A 15,149-nucleotide genomic window follows, 5' to 3' on the forward strand; every position below is an offset into this window, starting at 1 on the left:
CGCTTCTTCTTCTCTTTCATGGACACGCCCTTCCTGGTTCAGCCCACGACGTACCCTGCGGTGGTGAGAGATGCCAAGGTTGAGTTTATTATGATTATAAGGAGAACGGAGGTGAGACTCACGACTCTCAAGACCGGCTTCCCTTCGATCCTTCTTTTTTTCTTCGTTCAACGGTCTTACTTCTCAATGCCGCGTATGATAAAATGGCTGTCTGTCCGAAAAAATCATGGGACATCGTGCAGACTAACATCGTCTAGCGCTTTACCATTCAAGTTACTAGGTATATTCATTTGCTCACGCAGAAGCAGTCTCTTACGAGAAATCCTGTATAAATAGTCGGCGAATGTATCAGATACAGTGTAGTACCTAAGTTTTGTAATAAAAAGAATTTGACGATATTTTCGAATAGATCGACTAAGGAGATCGTCAATTTTTAAATACACGTAACTTGAATTTTTAAATAAAACTGTATGGCTTGTTGCGAATTGATTAACATTTCACTGCTTGCTAATTCGAGTTTAGTTCTTTCGTTACGGTAAAACTTAAGCGTTATATTTTGCAGCCATTTTTTATATTTAATTTTCAAATTGATCTGCAAACGCTTTACACAAAAACGTGGCTTATTACTTAATTACTTTTACTATATTATACTACATCTATAGGCTATCTATGAACTGCAGAAGATGTCTCGAAGAAGAGAGCGATTCTATGTGAAAAAATAAATATGGTAGAATATTTAAACGTTAAACAACATTAGTTTGCCAATATTAAATTTCATGTCTTTTCGCGGTCACATAACCATTTTAACACTGTGTGTTCTTTTCTTTATTTCGAAAACGTGTCATTGCTTGGCTATCGAGAGCATATCGGCGCCGATCTTCTCTGTTCTTAAGTATTCTTTTCAGGCTGTGTCCCTCTCGTCCCGTTTGCCTTTCTATTCCACAGTTATCCGAAGTGAGCTTTCGACTGCGTGGCGCTAATCGCGAGAGGCGGCGCGAGATTCCATGGAATCAAGGGTGAGGATGCGCCGCGACCACAGCTACTTCTTTCAATGAACGCTGCAGGCCTGCCGTCTGCGGTTCCGCTTTCAATGAGAACGCCCCGTAAAAACTTTTAAGTACTCCTTCCACGTTGCCGGAGGGAGAAGAAGGAATCGCGAACGGACTTTACCTTAGGAAGACGGTAGGCAGTTAGCAGACTCAAAGAGTAAACCTCAATCGAAAGGTGCAGAGGGGAGGGGAATGATGGCCAAACCGGAAACTGGCTTCAAGTTCTTACTGTCTGCTTTCACTACTTTTCGGTTCGTGCAAAAGCATCCAGCCGTGTACTTTAATTAAATCGTTGAGACTAGAGCTACGCCATGCATTTCGTAGACAGTCTTGTACCGCCGGACCGCGGAACTTCTTCGAGGCGAATAATTGTGTACGAAATTAAACGGGATCGTTTCCGTGGCAATTGAGACCAAGCTTCTTTGAAGTAACATGTATTGAAGATTTCTTATTGTTAGCCAATATAGTATTTGGAGAAGTTTCACAATTATCGCAATGAATACAATCCTCTATCGTATAAAAGAGATTTAGTACATTGAGGAAGAGACTTTTTCATTGGTAATTATATAGCTAGGTCGTTTTTGGTCGTATAATAATCTTGTTATCTATTGTACCGTAAATCATTATTAATATCACTTGAGAAACTAAAACTATTCATTTCGTCTGAAATACTTTCTCGTTCATTCATTTATTTTATCCCTCATAGTTACCCTTAAACTTTCTAGAAGGTTAGGTACTTTCCTAGGTACTTTCTGAACTTTGAGATTCTTAATAAATTGTCATTTTATCATCAATAATCAATTTGTCATCACGTTATAAATCACAAAAGGGTTTCTTAATGCTGCTGTAGCTCATAATCGCTTTTGATTGATATACAGAAAATGCAAGATGTCTCATCAACAGTCTCTGACGATGGAAAAGAAACACAAGATGTCTCGTCATCCATCCGTAATGAGATTTATCCTCTATCCGTTCTCTGTTAACAAGAACGGCTCGTGATGAACCAAAAATAAAAGACTTATGGCAAAATAGCATAAAACGTTATGAGTAAATAAGAGTATATCTTCATTTTAAAAGGTCATTTGCTTTATCTTTCGATTCCTTTGTAAGATTCATTGCAACAAACTGACTACAATAATAAATAATAACAGTAGAAATGTAGAAAAACATTCAAAGAATTACTTGAATTTTTAATTTCAAGTCGCAATATATATTAATGAAAATTTTTCTAGGAAGAGATAGTTTCAAAAACTATTCATTTATATTTTAAACGTAGATATTCAAATGTCTAGAGTTTTCTTATAACAGTTCGTCTTCAAGAAAATGTTCCATTTCGAAATTTATATCACTGTTTATTTTACTTTCAATTCAAATTCTTCGCCTCTCTTCTCCTCAAATTGAAATTATTCAGTGCTTAACTTTCAAACTTCTACTCCTTATTCCCTTTAGCCATTCATTGAACCTTTAAGTTCCTGAATATGTACTTGCTTCATAGATGTACTTTCGTGTATGTGTGCACAGACTTTTATATTTTCCATTCTGTTTCCTTAAGTGAAACTTTGCGGCAGTATGTAAGAAACCTCTCTAGTGTAAAAGCCAATATTTCCAGCAAATTTGAACAATCATAAAAACAAATTTGAAATAGAAAAGCAAGTGAGTTCCATTTATGAAACTTTTATCAAATTTATCTCTACTCTAGCGACGAGTAAAATATCTTCCAGAAGATTTTGAAGCACACTAATAAAAAAATCGTCGTGTTTACTCAAGTCGATAAATTATTCTACTTATTAAAATTTTATGGACGTTCAGCGAAACAATGGAATGTTAGAAGACCAACATATATCACATTTCAATAAATTTGTCTCAGGATAGGCCACACACTTAACGAAATAAAAATATATAATTCCATTTAAAAGAGACTTTGAAACCATAAAAAAACCTCCATCTAGAGAAGGTTTGTGTCCGTAGTAAAATGTCTTCTTCGAAATACACCAACTTATATTCGAAATAAGTAGTTCAGTAGACACTTACTTGAGAATATCATAATAGAGCATTATACGTATATATTTTACAAAACCAATAATATTATCGAATACACTGTTGCATCTAACAAGCTTCAGCTATAAATTATAATTTATGCATCCGGTTACAAGAAGGCCAAACATATTCTCTCCAGCTTCGATTCACCTGTTTTCTTCTTACTTACGGTTACCATTCCTGTTCCCATTAACATTCTTAGATAACGAAGCAACAGCGAAATCACAGAGCGTTGTGCACAAAAGACAGATAATCCATGGGCTTTGTGGAGGAAGTAACGATTCGATCTGTCATGACGGCTGACGTCTCTCGTTCCTTATCCATTTTGAAGGTTCAAGAAGTTCTAATCCATCGTGCAACTTCGTTCCTTAATGAAAAACCGTGATTGTGCGCGACCTTGCACAGCACATTGCCATAAAGTCAAAGAATAGCAGGTGCCGAGATCAGAATGATCGTTGTCACTTTCCATATCGAAATCGTCCGAGGAAAGATTTTGCGAAGGACGCGAAGGACGGCGAACTTAGTAGAACTGGACATAATAAGACGAGTGATCGAGTGATCGAAGATGACGTTGCGGTTACACTGAAGAAAAATCGGGGACAGAGAAACGAAAGCGGCCCGTAACAGTAACTGGCGATTCTTCTCTTTTTCTGTTTTCTTTACTTTGTCTGCAGACTCATCGTTATAACGAGCCAACAGTATTAACGCGATACATTCGATGCAAGATGCATTATATGGCTCTGATGTAGTGATAGATGAAATATCTAATCAATGGAATCAGAGCACGCGATCCAATACATGTACCATCGTATCATGTGGTGTTTTGTTGGTTTTGTCAAGAATAGTGAGGATAAGGATAAATGTTTCACGCATGTCTTATAGATTGATTAAACAGCATGGAATTGACCAGTTCGATTGAAATTGAGGAAGTGATAATGGTATTTTAATAGATCACGTTATTTTGCAATTGAAATGGAACGAGAACTTGATCAATTCATTAAACTGTGATATATTAAATATTTAATTTTCTCCATCCATTTTTCAACAAATACTTTTATTTTCGTAGATGTATCATTTTGCATGTGTTATGTTTAAGTTGTAGATTTTCTTGTTTATATATGATCTTAATTTAACTATTATTAATTTTTATATGTGTTTATATAAATAATAAAAAATCAAAACTATATATACAGTTGGATATTTTATATATTGTAACCTAATAGCTTAAAGTTATAATAATTAACTTTTATACATATATCTTTAACTCCAATATTAATATCACTTTGATGCTGCACGAATCCACCATAAATATCTCATTACTCCACCTTTCAACCACCACGAAAAGTTCGCTCAAAACCAGGCAATGGCCATTCATTTTCTCCCTCGTTCCTGTTTTCAATTTCCGGTGGTAGAGAGCTCGTCAAGACCGAGGAGCGGGATGAATCTGTGGCTTGCTACAGACACCTGCGGGATTTTGACAAACGTGTATCACGGCCAGTAGCAGTTTATCGATCCTGTCCTAATAAGACACAGCAGGGCAAAATGAGGCAAAGCTCCGTATGTACAACAGCCACACAGTGTAGACACCGACAGGGCAAAGAAAAAGCGTGCGATAGAGAGAGAGAGAGAGGAAGATGAGGATAGATCTGATTAACGCGCCGTCTTGTCCCATCCACCTACCTACGTCTTCGAGGCTTGATTGGGGGCGATAAGCAGTTTATGAAGCAGCTCGGCCAAGAATAATAGATTAGCAAAAGACTGAGGCGTGAGACGATGTTAAAGGAAGAGGAAGAGACGGAGGATGAAGGAGAAAGGGCGGTCAGGGTCTATGGGGAGGAGAATGCAGTAAACAATGATGGGTAGCCTCCCGCGTTCAGTAACTGCCGCGATACTCTAACATGGGAACTCATTACGGGGTCTCGCGTGAGCGCATCCACCTATACTTGATTGCATTATAATATGGTCTGATCCCTCCCTGATCGTCAAGTGATTCTACTGCTAGAAGCTACATCGATACGATCGATAATCTCTTTATACGTATTTGTTTGATATCGTTTCAGAATAAACAACATATTGGATCGAATTTTAATAAGAGATTAGTTAACAGGGAATGGACATTTAACAGATCGTTGACAAACGTAATATATTTCCTTTTGCGCGTCCCTTTATTTTTTTTATTTTTATTAGTGTTATATTTCTTAATTATTTTCATAAATATATGAATATGAACTTAGTATTATTTATCCCTCAAAGAATGGATTTATGAAAAGTGATCTATGTAAATAAGTCACTTATAGTGAGATAAGATATGAGGGGTATATTTGTCGATATCAACAATCTAAATCACATGACATTAGTTTAAAATTAATTAAAGTTAAAATTGATCCTTCTACCATATCGAATTTTTATGTTCTTGGAATAAAATCGAAACGAGAAATCATATTTTATATCTTTCTTAGACTTAGAAAGTTTCTATAACAATTTTTAATGAGAAAAATACGCAGATGACGTAAGGGATGTAGCAAGGTAAACTCCCTTTGAAGGATGTGGCTGGCGCGGATATGTTGATTCGCGTACGTATAGTGGTACACTGTATTATATGATGACATAGCACGGGTATTTTCTGTTTTACAGCAATGCTAGAATTCTTCTTATGTCGGACTAGATTAATGCAGTGCAGATTAAGTTCTGGGGCTTAAGAAAATTTTCCAAGATTACATCCGTTATTACGGCATAAGAAGCTGGTTAATGTTGCTTTATACGTCAGAAATAGGTATTAGAGGAGATGATTACTTCCTGCGAGAATGTGTTGATTCCTCAGGCCTTTGATGACGAGGTAGAAGGGAAAGAAAAAATTCGTGAAGAGAGAAAAATACTATAAGTGGCTCCACCCAGTAATAACAATGATCTAAGCACTCTGGATATTATTTAAAATCTATTAGACTGGTTGATAGGCGTCTGTACATTTTATTTGAAAATAAATAAAAAGTGACAAGTTGGCGTAATAAATGATATGTTTCAACTAATTCATCTTTATATTAAAAATGAATTGCAAAAGATAATTTAATTTTATATCAAGATTAGATGAACAATTTCCAAGTAAGTTTATAATTTAGATGACACTTTCAAATAAAATAGGCAATGCGGAGATTCAAATGTTGCGTTTTGAAAACAATTTAATTATAAAAGAATAAAACTAGCAACAGATTATTTTACAACAGAAGTATCTACATACTTTCAAAACTGTTCTTATTTCAGCTATCTTTGAATAAGTCACTACATAATCTGCGCATTTGAGACACTGTAAGGCAATTTGTTCTTGGACATGACAGAATTATAATGACTATACTTTGAAGAATTTTTATTTCTGAATTTATTTACATAAATCAAAAGACAGATAGAAAATGATCTCACTTGATAGCCAAATAATGAATTAATAAAAAAAATCATTTATATGTTTAAACGAATTAACATATACATAATTATATATTGTTTAAACAATATCCAAATCTGGTTGAAACTAACGAAAGCTGATAGATAATTCTCCTGAAATAAGTTAATCGTATCTTATAATTGTTTCCTGTTTAAAGTTTCAATTAAAATAGTGTAACGATACAAAACACGATAAAGTGCACATTAAATATCAAGCAAATGCGGCATAGTAGCGCTTCGAGAGAAATTTGTACCTTCCTCTTAACAAACAACGGTCTGAAATTGGAAAATTATAGCGAGCAAGAAACGTCAAACAATTTTACCGTGCATAATAACGTAACCACTTTAATGCATTTTGTTATCCAAGAGCGCGGGCAGAGACTAAAGTGTCGTTTAACATTCGTCGCTGGAGGCCAGAGGCAGTTAGAGGCCAGGACCTTGGGCGAAGGAGCTCCGCCGACAAATTATGAGTAATAGCTGTAGAATTGAAAGCTACAGAATATTTTGCGGTAATCTGGCGTCGAAGGAAATAGAATCCATCACGGAGGTGTCTACGAGGAACTCATAACCACGTAGCCAAGGTAAGATAGTGGATTGCATGCGAAATACTTGCGTTTGTCGAGGAATTGCCACACAGTGAAACAAATAAGAAGAGGGAGAGAACGAGCGGGTGGTTTGCTCGAAAGAAAAGGCGTGATAAAGAAAAGGGCCAATGTACGGGGTGGCCTCGATGCATCTTCGTGTACGCGACAGCAGAAGAAGAAGAGAAGATGAGGGAAAAAAGGAGCAACGAAGAGAAGAAAAAGGTAGAAGGAATCGAGTGGGAGAAAAGGAGCCCACGAGCGTGCTTTTCTTGTCGCCTCCATTCACGTGTCATCAGTCACGCGAGTAATGAGTGTCGGAAATACAAGGTTTCTTGAGTCAAACGGGGCTTTGCCCTTCTCTCTCGTTTACTCTATTCCCTCTATCGCGCAGCCAGCTGCTCCCCTTTCTCCGTATTTATCTCCCTCCCGTTCTATCCTTCTGCCAGGCGAACTTCTCCACGCTATTTATTATGGTCTGTACGTGCATACGTGCGCGGAAAGTAAAGCGCACGTCTTCGGGACGACATCAACGTACCACGGGGTATACGTACCTACGTACAGGGAAGATGTTCGTCATATCTCGCGTAAGGATCTACTTGGGATGACTTCACCCGCTGCGTACTCATTCGTGCTTGACATAGCGACGCCTACTGAAAGACAAATGGTTAGATGAACGAACGGATACGAATAGTCACAGTGTAGACTATTTTCGCGACAGCTACCAACGTTCGAGATAAATGACGAGACAGTTTCGAGAATCGAGGGACTGCGAATCCGTACCTCCACCGTGCGTTGGCAGTGCCACAGAATCTACATGTGCATTCATAACGTTAATGATAGTCGAACGTAACGCTGATGTTGCAACATGGACTGATATATGCGTCAAGTTTCGATAAAACTATTTTGCAATTAACGAGAGATGTTAATATCGATGCTTCGATTGATTAATAGACTGTGAATATCCATGCATTTGAATGCGTACATAAAAATATACAAAGATACTTCAAAAGTTTCAAAGCAAAACGTGAGAAGTTAAACGAACTTTTATTTAGATTCTGTTTCTGTAGTTTTTAATTCACAGAAATATAGAATTTGCATAAATATCCGCAACATACTGACGAAGATGAATTCGAATTAACAAAATTGTTTGTTATATTGTGGAGTGAAAAATAAATAAGGGTTCGCATAATGGAAATAGAATTTCGTGATTTATACTGTAGTTCGTTTCACTTGGACTGACCAATCGAGTCTTAATCTACTTTATCAAAGCACTCGGGTTAATTCTTAATTGTCATCGTGTTTGTTGACAAATATGGAGAAATTTATTCTATGTTATTAATCAAGATGTAAAATTTAGTTATTTATTTCATCTTATTGTAATAAATGAATTCGCTTTTATAAGTCATTTGTTTCTTAAAAGTCGAACATAAATCATATACCTGGGTAATCAAATCTAAAAGTTTTACAAAAAACAGAGTCGATCGATTTAACTTTTTAAAGATACATATACGAAAGAAATTTCCTAATTAAAAATTAACCAATGTACTACTTTCCCCACATTAATTTCCATATTAACATAAATCTGGCAACAAATATATACTTAATAAAATAAACAGGAAATAACTCCGTAGCATAATTGCTTTACTCGTTTCACTGAAATCCTTCGTATTCAACATTATTTATAGATACTTAAACAGTTCGTATTAGTTTTATAGAATCGTTAAATATATTCTAAATGGATATAGAACGTACATCATAACGACTACAGTGAAAATTCCTAGAATAAAATATGATTGATATCCCCCCGTTTATGAAGACGTGTAAGGTCATCTCAAAAGTCAAGTACAATTTATATTCTAGTTTTGATACGATTATTGATAAGCATTTCCGAAAAACAGTAGTCCATCATTTGTCGATTTAAGCGTGAACACGATCGTTCCTTGACAGTGATTGAGAATCGAGTTCGACCAAAATTGAATTAACATGGACGTGGCATTTATCATTTATGATTAGTTGCGAGATTTGTACGTGAAATGTTTTGAATTCCATGCAAGCACATCTTATACAGGATGCTATATATATCACTTCCACTATTAGCGATTTATGAAAGAAGACGCAATACGAAATAATTTAGCTAGTTCTTATTTGTAGTCGCTATAAATTCTTGCATACATGAGTTGTACATATATGAGTCGTTCAGACGTGATGCTGATCAAATCCATAAACTGAAACCACGATTACAAACATAACTTTTGAAAAATTTGCAACTTATAATTATTTATACCACCTACATACGATAAATAAATTTATAACAATAAGTCATTTGTTTTTTCCAGATATTGAATATTAATTGTCCACTTGAACAATGAACTTAAGGAATTCATAGAAATTGGCGTTGGTCAGTTTGATTTCTGAAAGTCTCACACATGAATTAACTATATTCGTAAAAGATCTGGATATATATCCATCTGACCTAATTTTATCACCAATCCAATTTCTTATTTCTGCTTACAAAAGAATTTTCGATATTTTATCGTGAGTACGTATAAGCGAGGATTTGGATAATTTTGGTAAAAAGAAACCTATGATCTGTATCGAAGGTAATGTGCAATGTGTATTGCATCCACCTGGTGGTTCGATATCAAATCTTTCGTCCGTTAATAACGTCGAACGACAAGCCTTCTCTGTTCGAAGAAGGCCAGAGAGAGCGAGTTCTTTGTTATCTTCGAGGAGAAGGCTATATCCGGCTAGTATCGGCTGAAGCAGTACGTGCTTCATTGTTACGGAATAAAATTTCATCGAGCGGACATTCCGTGCACCGGCTCGAGGATCAGCTTCTCCGGAATTCCATTTCGTTGGCCGAGAAACTAAGGATCTCTTCCTGCGTTCGTTAATAAAGAGTACTTTTATAACGATGTTTCATTACGCGGCGCGCGCCCCATCGTTCCTTTCCTCCGGTAAGCAATTTCCCATCTATTATATCCTTTTCGGCGCGATGGTGTTAAAATTGCCGCGAGACTCTTCGCTTTAAATTACCTTCTTGCAAGAACGACAAGGAGGACCATCAGGAGCGAAAGGACGGTCTCGAGTGTCATATCGAGTCGAGAGAATCGAGGATTCTTCGAGGCAAAGTACCACTTTATATCTCCTCCTGTCGCTCGTTGCAGTCTACTTGCCCGAACGCAATTCCGCTACCTGACTATTCCTATGGAAAAGAACAAAAATTCGCCCGATTCCAATGGATATAAAGTTATCGTCATGAACGACTTTCCCGTATCGTCACTGTTTCGATATTAGTCGTAGCGACTGTGGCTGCAGCTGCAAGGAGTCACACTAACTTCCTACGAGCTCTTTCACGTAATAATTTACTAATAATACTAGCAAACTGACAAGTTACAAGTTATTAATTATAGACTAGCATTGTTTGCGACAAACAGTTTCATTGAATTAAACGTGTACTAAGTCGGTTGTAAAAAGTATAGATTCAACAGTGAATGATCATATCTTTGTTTACAAAATTTCTCTACAAAGAATGCCTATTAGTTGTGGCTCAAATTTATCATCACGTGTTGCGTTACTATCGCTATTTATTACAATGGTATCTTATTAAGTGATCGACAAAATTTTGTATTCGCGAGCGATGCGAGAACTATATTAATTATACGTGTAATTGAAGCCTCGTGAAAAATGAATTTCAATGTTAAACGCAACGGGCATATTAATATGCTGCTTGAAGCGACTTCCACGTCGATCTGTCCGCGGATACCGACTGAATAATTCAAAGTCTTCTAAATATTTCCGGAAGGCACTTTCACGGCTTTAAAATATTCCTCGTGAATCCCCTTATTTCCACGAGACTTCCTTTAAAATTCGTACAGGACGATGTATTCAGAGAGAAAACTTTGCATCTTTCAATTGATAATGAATAAAGGAAATTCACCTGTGATGTAATTCCAATAACGTTTCTGAAATGTAATCACTCTTTGGAATACTGTGGTTGCTCAGAATCTAAACTTCTTACGTAGAAGAAGGATTCGATCGAAAAGAAAGAAAAAATAGAACGTAACCTATTAATCATGATCCTATTATTTATTATGATCCTGTTTTTTATAATCTTCTTCACTATGTTTTGTATTTTTACTTGAAGAATTGTATTAGTCAGGATATTGTATATTTCTAAATCTTTTATAAATAAAGTATTCAAAAATAAAATATTTAAAAATATGTATCTTTCTTGTCTAATTTTTATTAATAATTTCACTAATTTTTAATTTGGTAAAAATACAATATCGAACAGCGTTAAACGTACATGTACGGTAATCTACAAAGAAATCTTAATGACTGGCTCCGGGGTTAGTCTTTAGTATAATAATCCTAAACTTACCAAGGTAGATGCTATTCCAGGCACCTAAATAAATGCTTTCGGAAATTAAGAAAAAATTCCAGAATTTTTTTTTATTTTTCCCGCAGAGTTTTATATAATAATAGTCTTCTCATCTTATACCTTTTTATAGACTTTTATCGTAGAGATTACTAGTCGCTGCTAAATAAAATATTTCGCTAATATTTTAATGTATACCTTACTAAACGGATCAAGTAGATCGTTGAGAACTGATCAAAAAGATCATATCGATTTACTATCGAAAATAACAATATTTGCCCGGCTTCCCTGAAAGAATCATCCAATAACATAACGTTGATTTATTAAAATAATTTATCAGCAAAAAAGGATCTTACTCCCTGCATGACTTTCGAATATTATAATGCTACCTTCTCGTACAATTCATATCTTTCTAGTCTACTGAAATAGTAGCAAAAAATAGCAGCGCTCGTTTTACAAGCTCCTTCTTCTTAACACACGAAGCAACAAGAATAAAATAGGTTGTAATTTCTCAAGAAAATCACGATTCACGGTTCGAAGAGTAGTAATAAAGGAATAAAAAGAAGACGAAGGGCAGCGTAAAGTGACAAGAAATTCAGTGATACACGAAACGCGATCCTTTAACACAAAGCGTCGTGTATTTTGCACAGGAACGTTTAACCTAGCTGTCATCGTGAAGGTTACACGAGGATTTTCGCGAAGGTAAATACGAGAAGTGTACGCAACAAAATCCTTGAACGCTTTTAATGAGGTCAGATTAATTACCGCGACGTATTATTAAATACTGGTGGTGGCACCTCGGCAGTTTGAAGAGTGCGACTGGCGCCGCGAGCTATAATAACGGATAATTAAGAGTAAAAACAAAAGCAGGCTGGTTTTCACTGTTCGACCCGGTTCGATGGAACGTCCCATGAAACGGATCGAGAAAATGAACAGGGCTGGGCTGCGCGATTCCGAATTATGATAACTGTAACGACGATCGTCCGGCCAATCGTATCTGAGCAACTAATCGCACCAACAAGGCCAAAAAGTACAACGTGCTTAATTAGCAGGCCGGTTATCGGGTCGAACGCGAGCACCTAACGTCAAACTGGTAACGAGCTACCGGGGGATGCCGGCAGCCCATTTAAATTGACTTGCATAACCGCGTTGCCAGAGAAAGAGAAAGACTAAGAGAAAGAGAGAGTAATGATGAAGAGGGGGAGAGAGAGGGGAAAGGAAACACGATAGAGAGAGAGAGAGAGCGAGAGAGAGGAGGAGGGGGAGAGAGAGAAAGGATGACTTTGCCTCCGCCCCTGGTCCTGGTGGAAAGCCAGTAAAAACACGCATCTATTTCCATATAACAAGTTTATATATTACGCCGTCACCGGCAGCACGTAGTTACATTTGAATACGATGTCCTAAAGCCGAGAGCAAGCGGCGGCTGGTTCAGCAGAGCCAGCAGAGGTACACATAGGTACATCGGCCACGAATTAGGTCCGTGTGCACGGCCGGGCGATGAGCACCCAGCGTCGATTGCACTCCACGAATTGCAAAATGCAACTTGGCACAGCACGAACGCTTAACTTTAGGTAATTAGCGTGGGACGTTGAAGTATTTCGCCGCGCCAAACTGCCAATTACCACGGGCCCTCCTTCGCTTTACGATCGTCACACCCTGGAACGGTTTAAATTTCTTCGGACAGCTCTCAATTTACGACGCTTTTACTGCCCTAATGAATCTCGAGACGCTTCGGAACGTGAATTTTTTTCCCTTTTCCTCCCCCCATTTTTTTTTTGTTTTCTTGTTGAAGTCTCTGTTGCGGGACCTCTATTATCCCTGCGAGCGCAAGTTCTTCCATCAAATCAATAGGGAGGCACACATACATGCACTCACGTTCATAGGTATTAGAACACCTCACCAGTATTTAGTCCAGTCTCATATGAAATAGGATGACTAGATTAAATTATTATCAAGGAAACAGTCGATCATGATGTTGCATTCATGCAAGGTTCATGATGTAAAAATTTATAAAAATTATTCGCAAGACTTAGCTACAAAAGCGAGTGAACAGTCATTCGTCGTATATTTTCGTGCGTTAATGGTTTCAATAATTTTCGAATAATTTCTGAGTTTATTTTTACTTTTATAACTATCTTAATACTTATGAAAGAGAGTATATATACAGAGTGAAGCTATAGGTCGTAGGAATCAACGTCGCTATAGCTTGAAGGTTCCTTGAGAAACGCTATTTATAAAAAGTGGATAGTCACAGGCGGAGATGTAATGCGATGGTAATAGATTTTTTTCGCAAATACAGATGTAAAGAAGATTTCGAAGTACCTTCATCTCGCTTTCTTTTTTTCTAAATGAAGCTACGTATGGAGTACTTATGTAGCTGTTTTTTATAGGTAGCGCCATAATAGCTATCTAGATGGCTTGAACGAGCTATAACGGCAGATGATTTGGGATAATGATTCTGGCATTACAAGTGATGTTGAAAGTGGTGACTGCTTCGTTGAAAAACGTGAAGGTAACCGTAAAATTCCCTCTAAATCCCTACCCATAAAGAAACAATCTCTTGATTTATTGAGCCCCCCAATTGATTTCTCTACATTAAAATGAAATAAATCAGTCGAAGCAAGGTAATCGCCCAGCTTATATTTTTTTTATACCGAGCATATTTTTAAAACGTTCTTTTAAACAAATTTAATGTAACTCCACTTGATTTATGATTTAAATGATTAATAATGATAAATATATACGTTTTTGATAAAACTGATCTTAAATTTTCATCTATTATATCTTTCTTATAACGACATAAAAAAACAGCAAAACGTGTCTTACTATTAACAATTGATTAAAAAAAATTTTTTCCCATAGTCTAAGAAGAATTTGATCCTGGAAGAATTAATGATCTAATTTTGCACAAACGCTTTCAATTTTCTCGTTGGTGGTAAAATATTAATAGTTTTAAATTTGATCTAATTTATAGTTATTAATTTATCTTAACTTATAATGAAGTAAGTACATAGTACGATTATTCTGTTGTTTTACACATTTCATTTCAACGTATCGAATTTCAGATACGAACTTTGTACGTATTAAATAACAAACTGGGGAATAACAATTTCATGCACAGATATGTAAGAGAGAAAATTAACGATATTTCAGTGAAATATTTTACGGTGTTACAGGTAATTCACATGTTTCTGCCTACCATTTATTTTGAGAAAACAAAGAATTACCATTAACAACAGAAAATTCTTTTATTTCTCTTTTCACGTTTATTTTTAAAGCAGATATTCCCTATGCTTCCTCTTTTTTATGAAACAAATACCTAAAAAGATTACTCTATCTGGGTTTATCATCCGGCTCTTATTTTATAAAATCTTATTTACCAAACCTAGATATAATACATCGCATCAAATATGCACCAAGTCGGATTACCTCTCTGAAAACAGGCGATTTAAACACGTTAACCAGAAAAAAACGCGCAATGAGTATAAAACAAATATTAAAACTGGTCGTTAAACAAGAAAAGCCGATGTTATCGAACAAAAAGCTGATTGTTTCATCGCGTAAGCTGCTATTCACTTAAACGTGTTTCACATCCCTTTAAATGTATCAGCACTTTCAATTGCAATAAAACGTGTTAGAAGCACATGTGTATAAAAATCAACATAG

The 15,149-nt window shown here is 36.2% G+C and overlaps 1 protein-coding gene across 4 annotated transcripts in view; it reads right to left on the minus strand.

The window, feature by feature from the left end:
• Positions 1–4,332: 4,332 nt before the first annotated feature.
• Positions 4,333–15,149, minus strand: part of Atg16 (Autophagy-related 16) — a 238,607-nt gene continuing 227,790 nt past the window's right edge. The window contains exons 9-10 of one of the 4 annotated variants that reach the window (XM_072003915.1): positions 7,654–7,749; positions 4,425–4,550 (exon numbers count right to left, since the gene is read on the minus strand). In XM_072003915.1, coding sequence (XP_071860016.1) covers positions 7,654–7,749 — 96 coding nt within the window. In that variant the 3' untranslated portion in view covers positions 4,425–4,550. Of the gene's footprint in view, positions 4,551–7,638; positions 7,753–15,149 lie in introns of those variants that run through there. The other 3 variants (XM_072003919.1, XM_072003916.1, XM_072003923.1) reach the window with 3 other exon arrangements.

Source organism: Bombus fervidus, chromosome 5 (assembly GCF_041682495.2).
Source record: "Bombus fervidus isolate BK054 chromosome 5, iyBomFerv1, whole genome shotgun sequence".
NCBI classification, from domain to species: domain Eukaryota; kingdom Metazoa; phylum Arthropoda; class Insecta; order Hymenoptera; family Apidae; genus Bombus; species Bombus fervidus.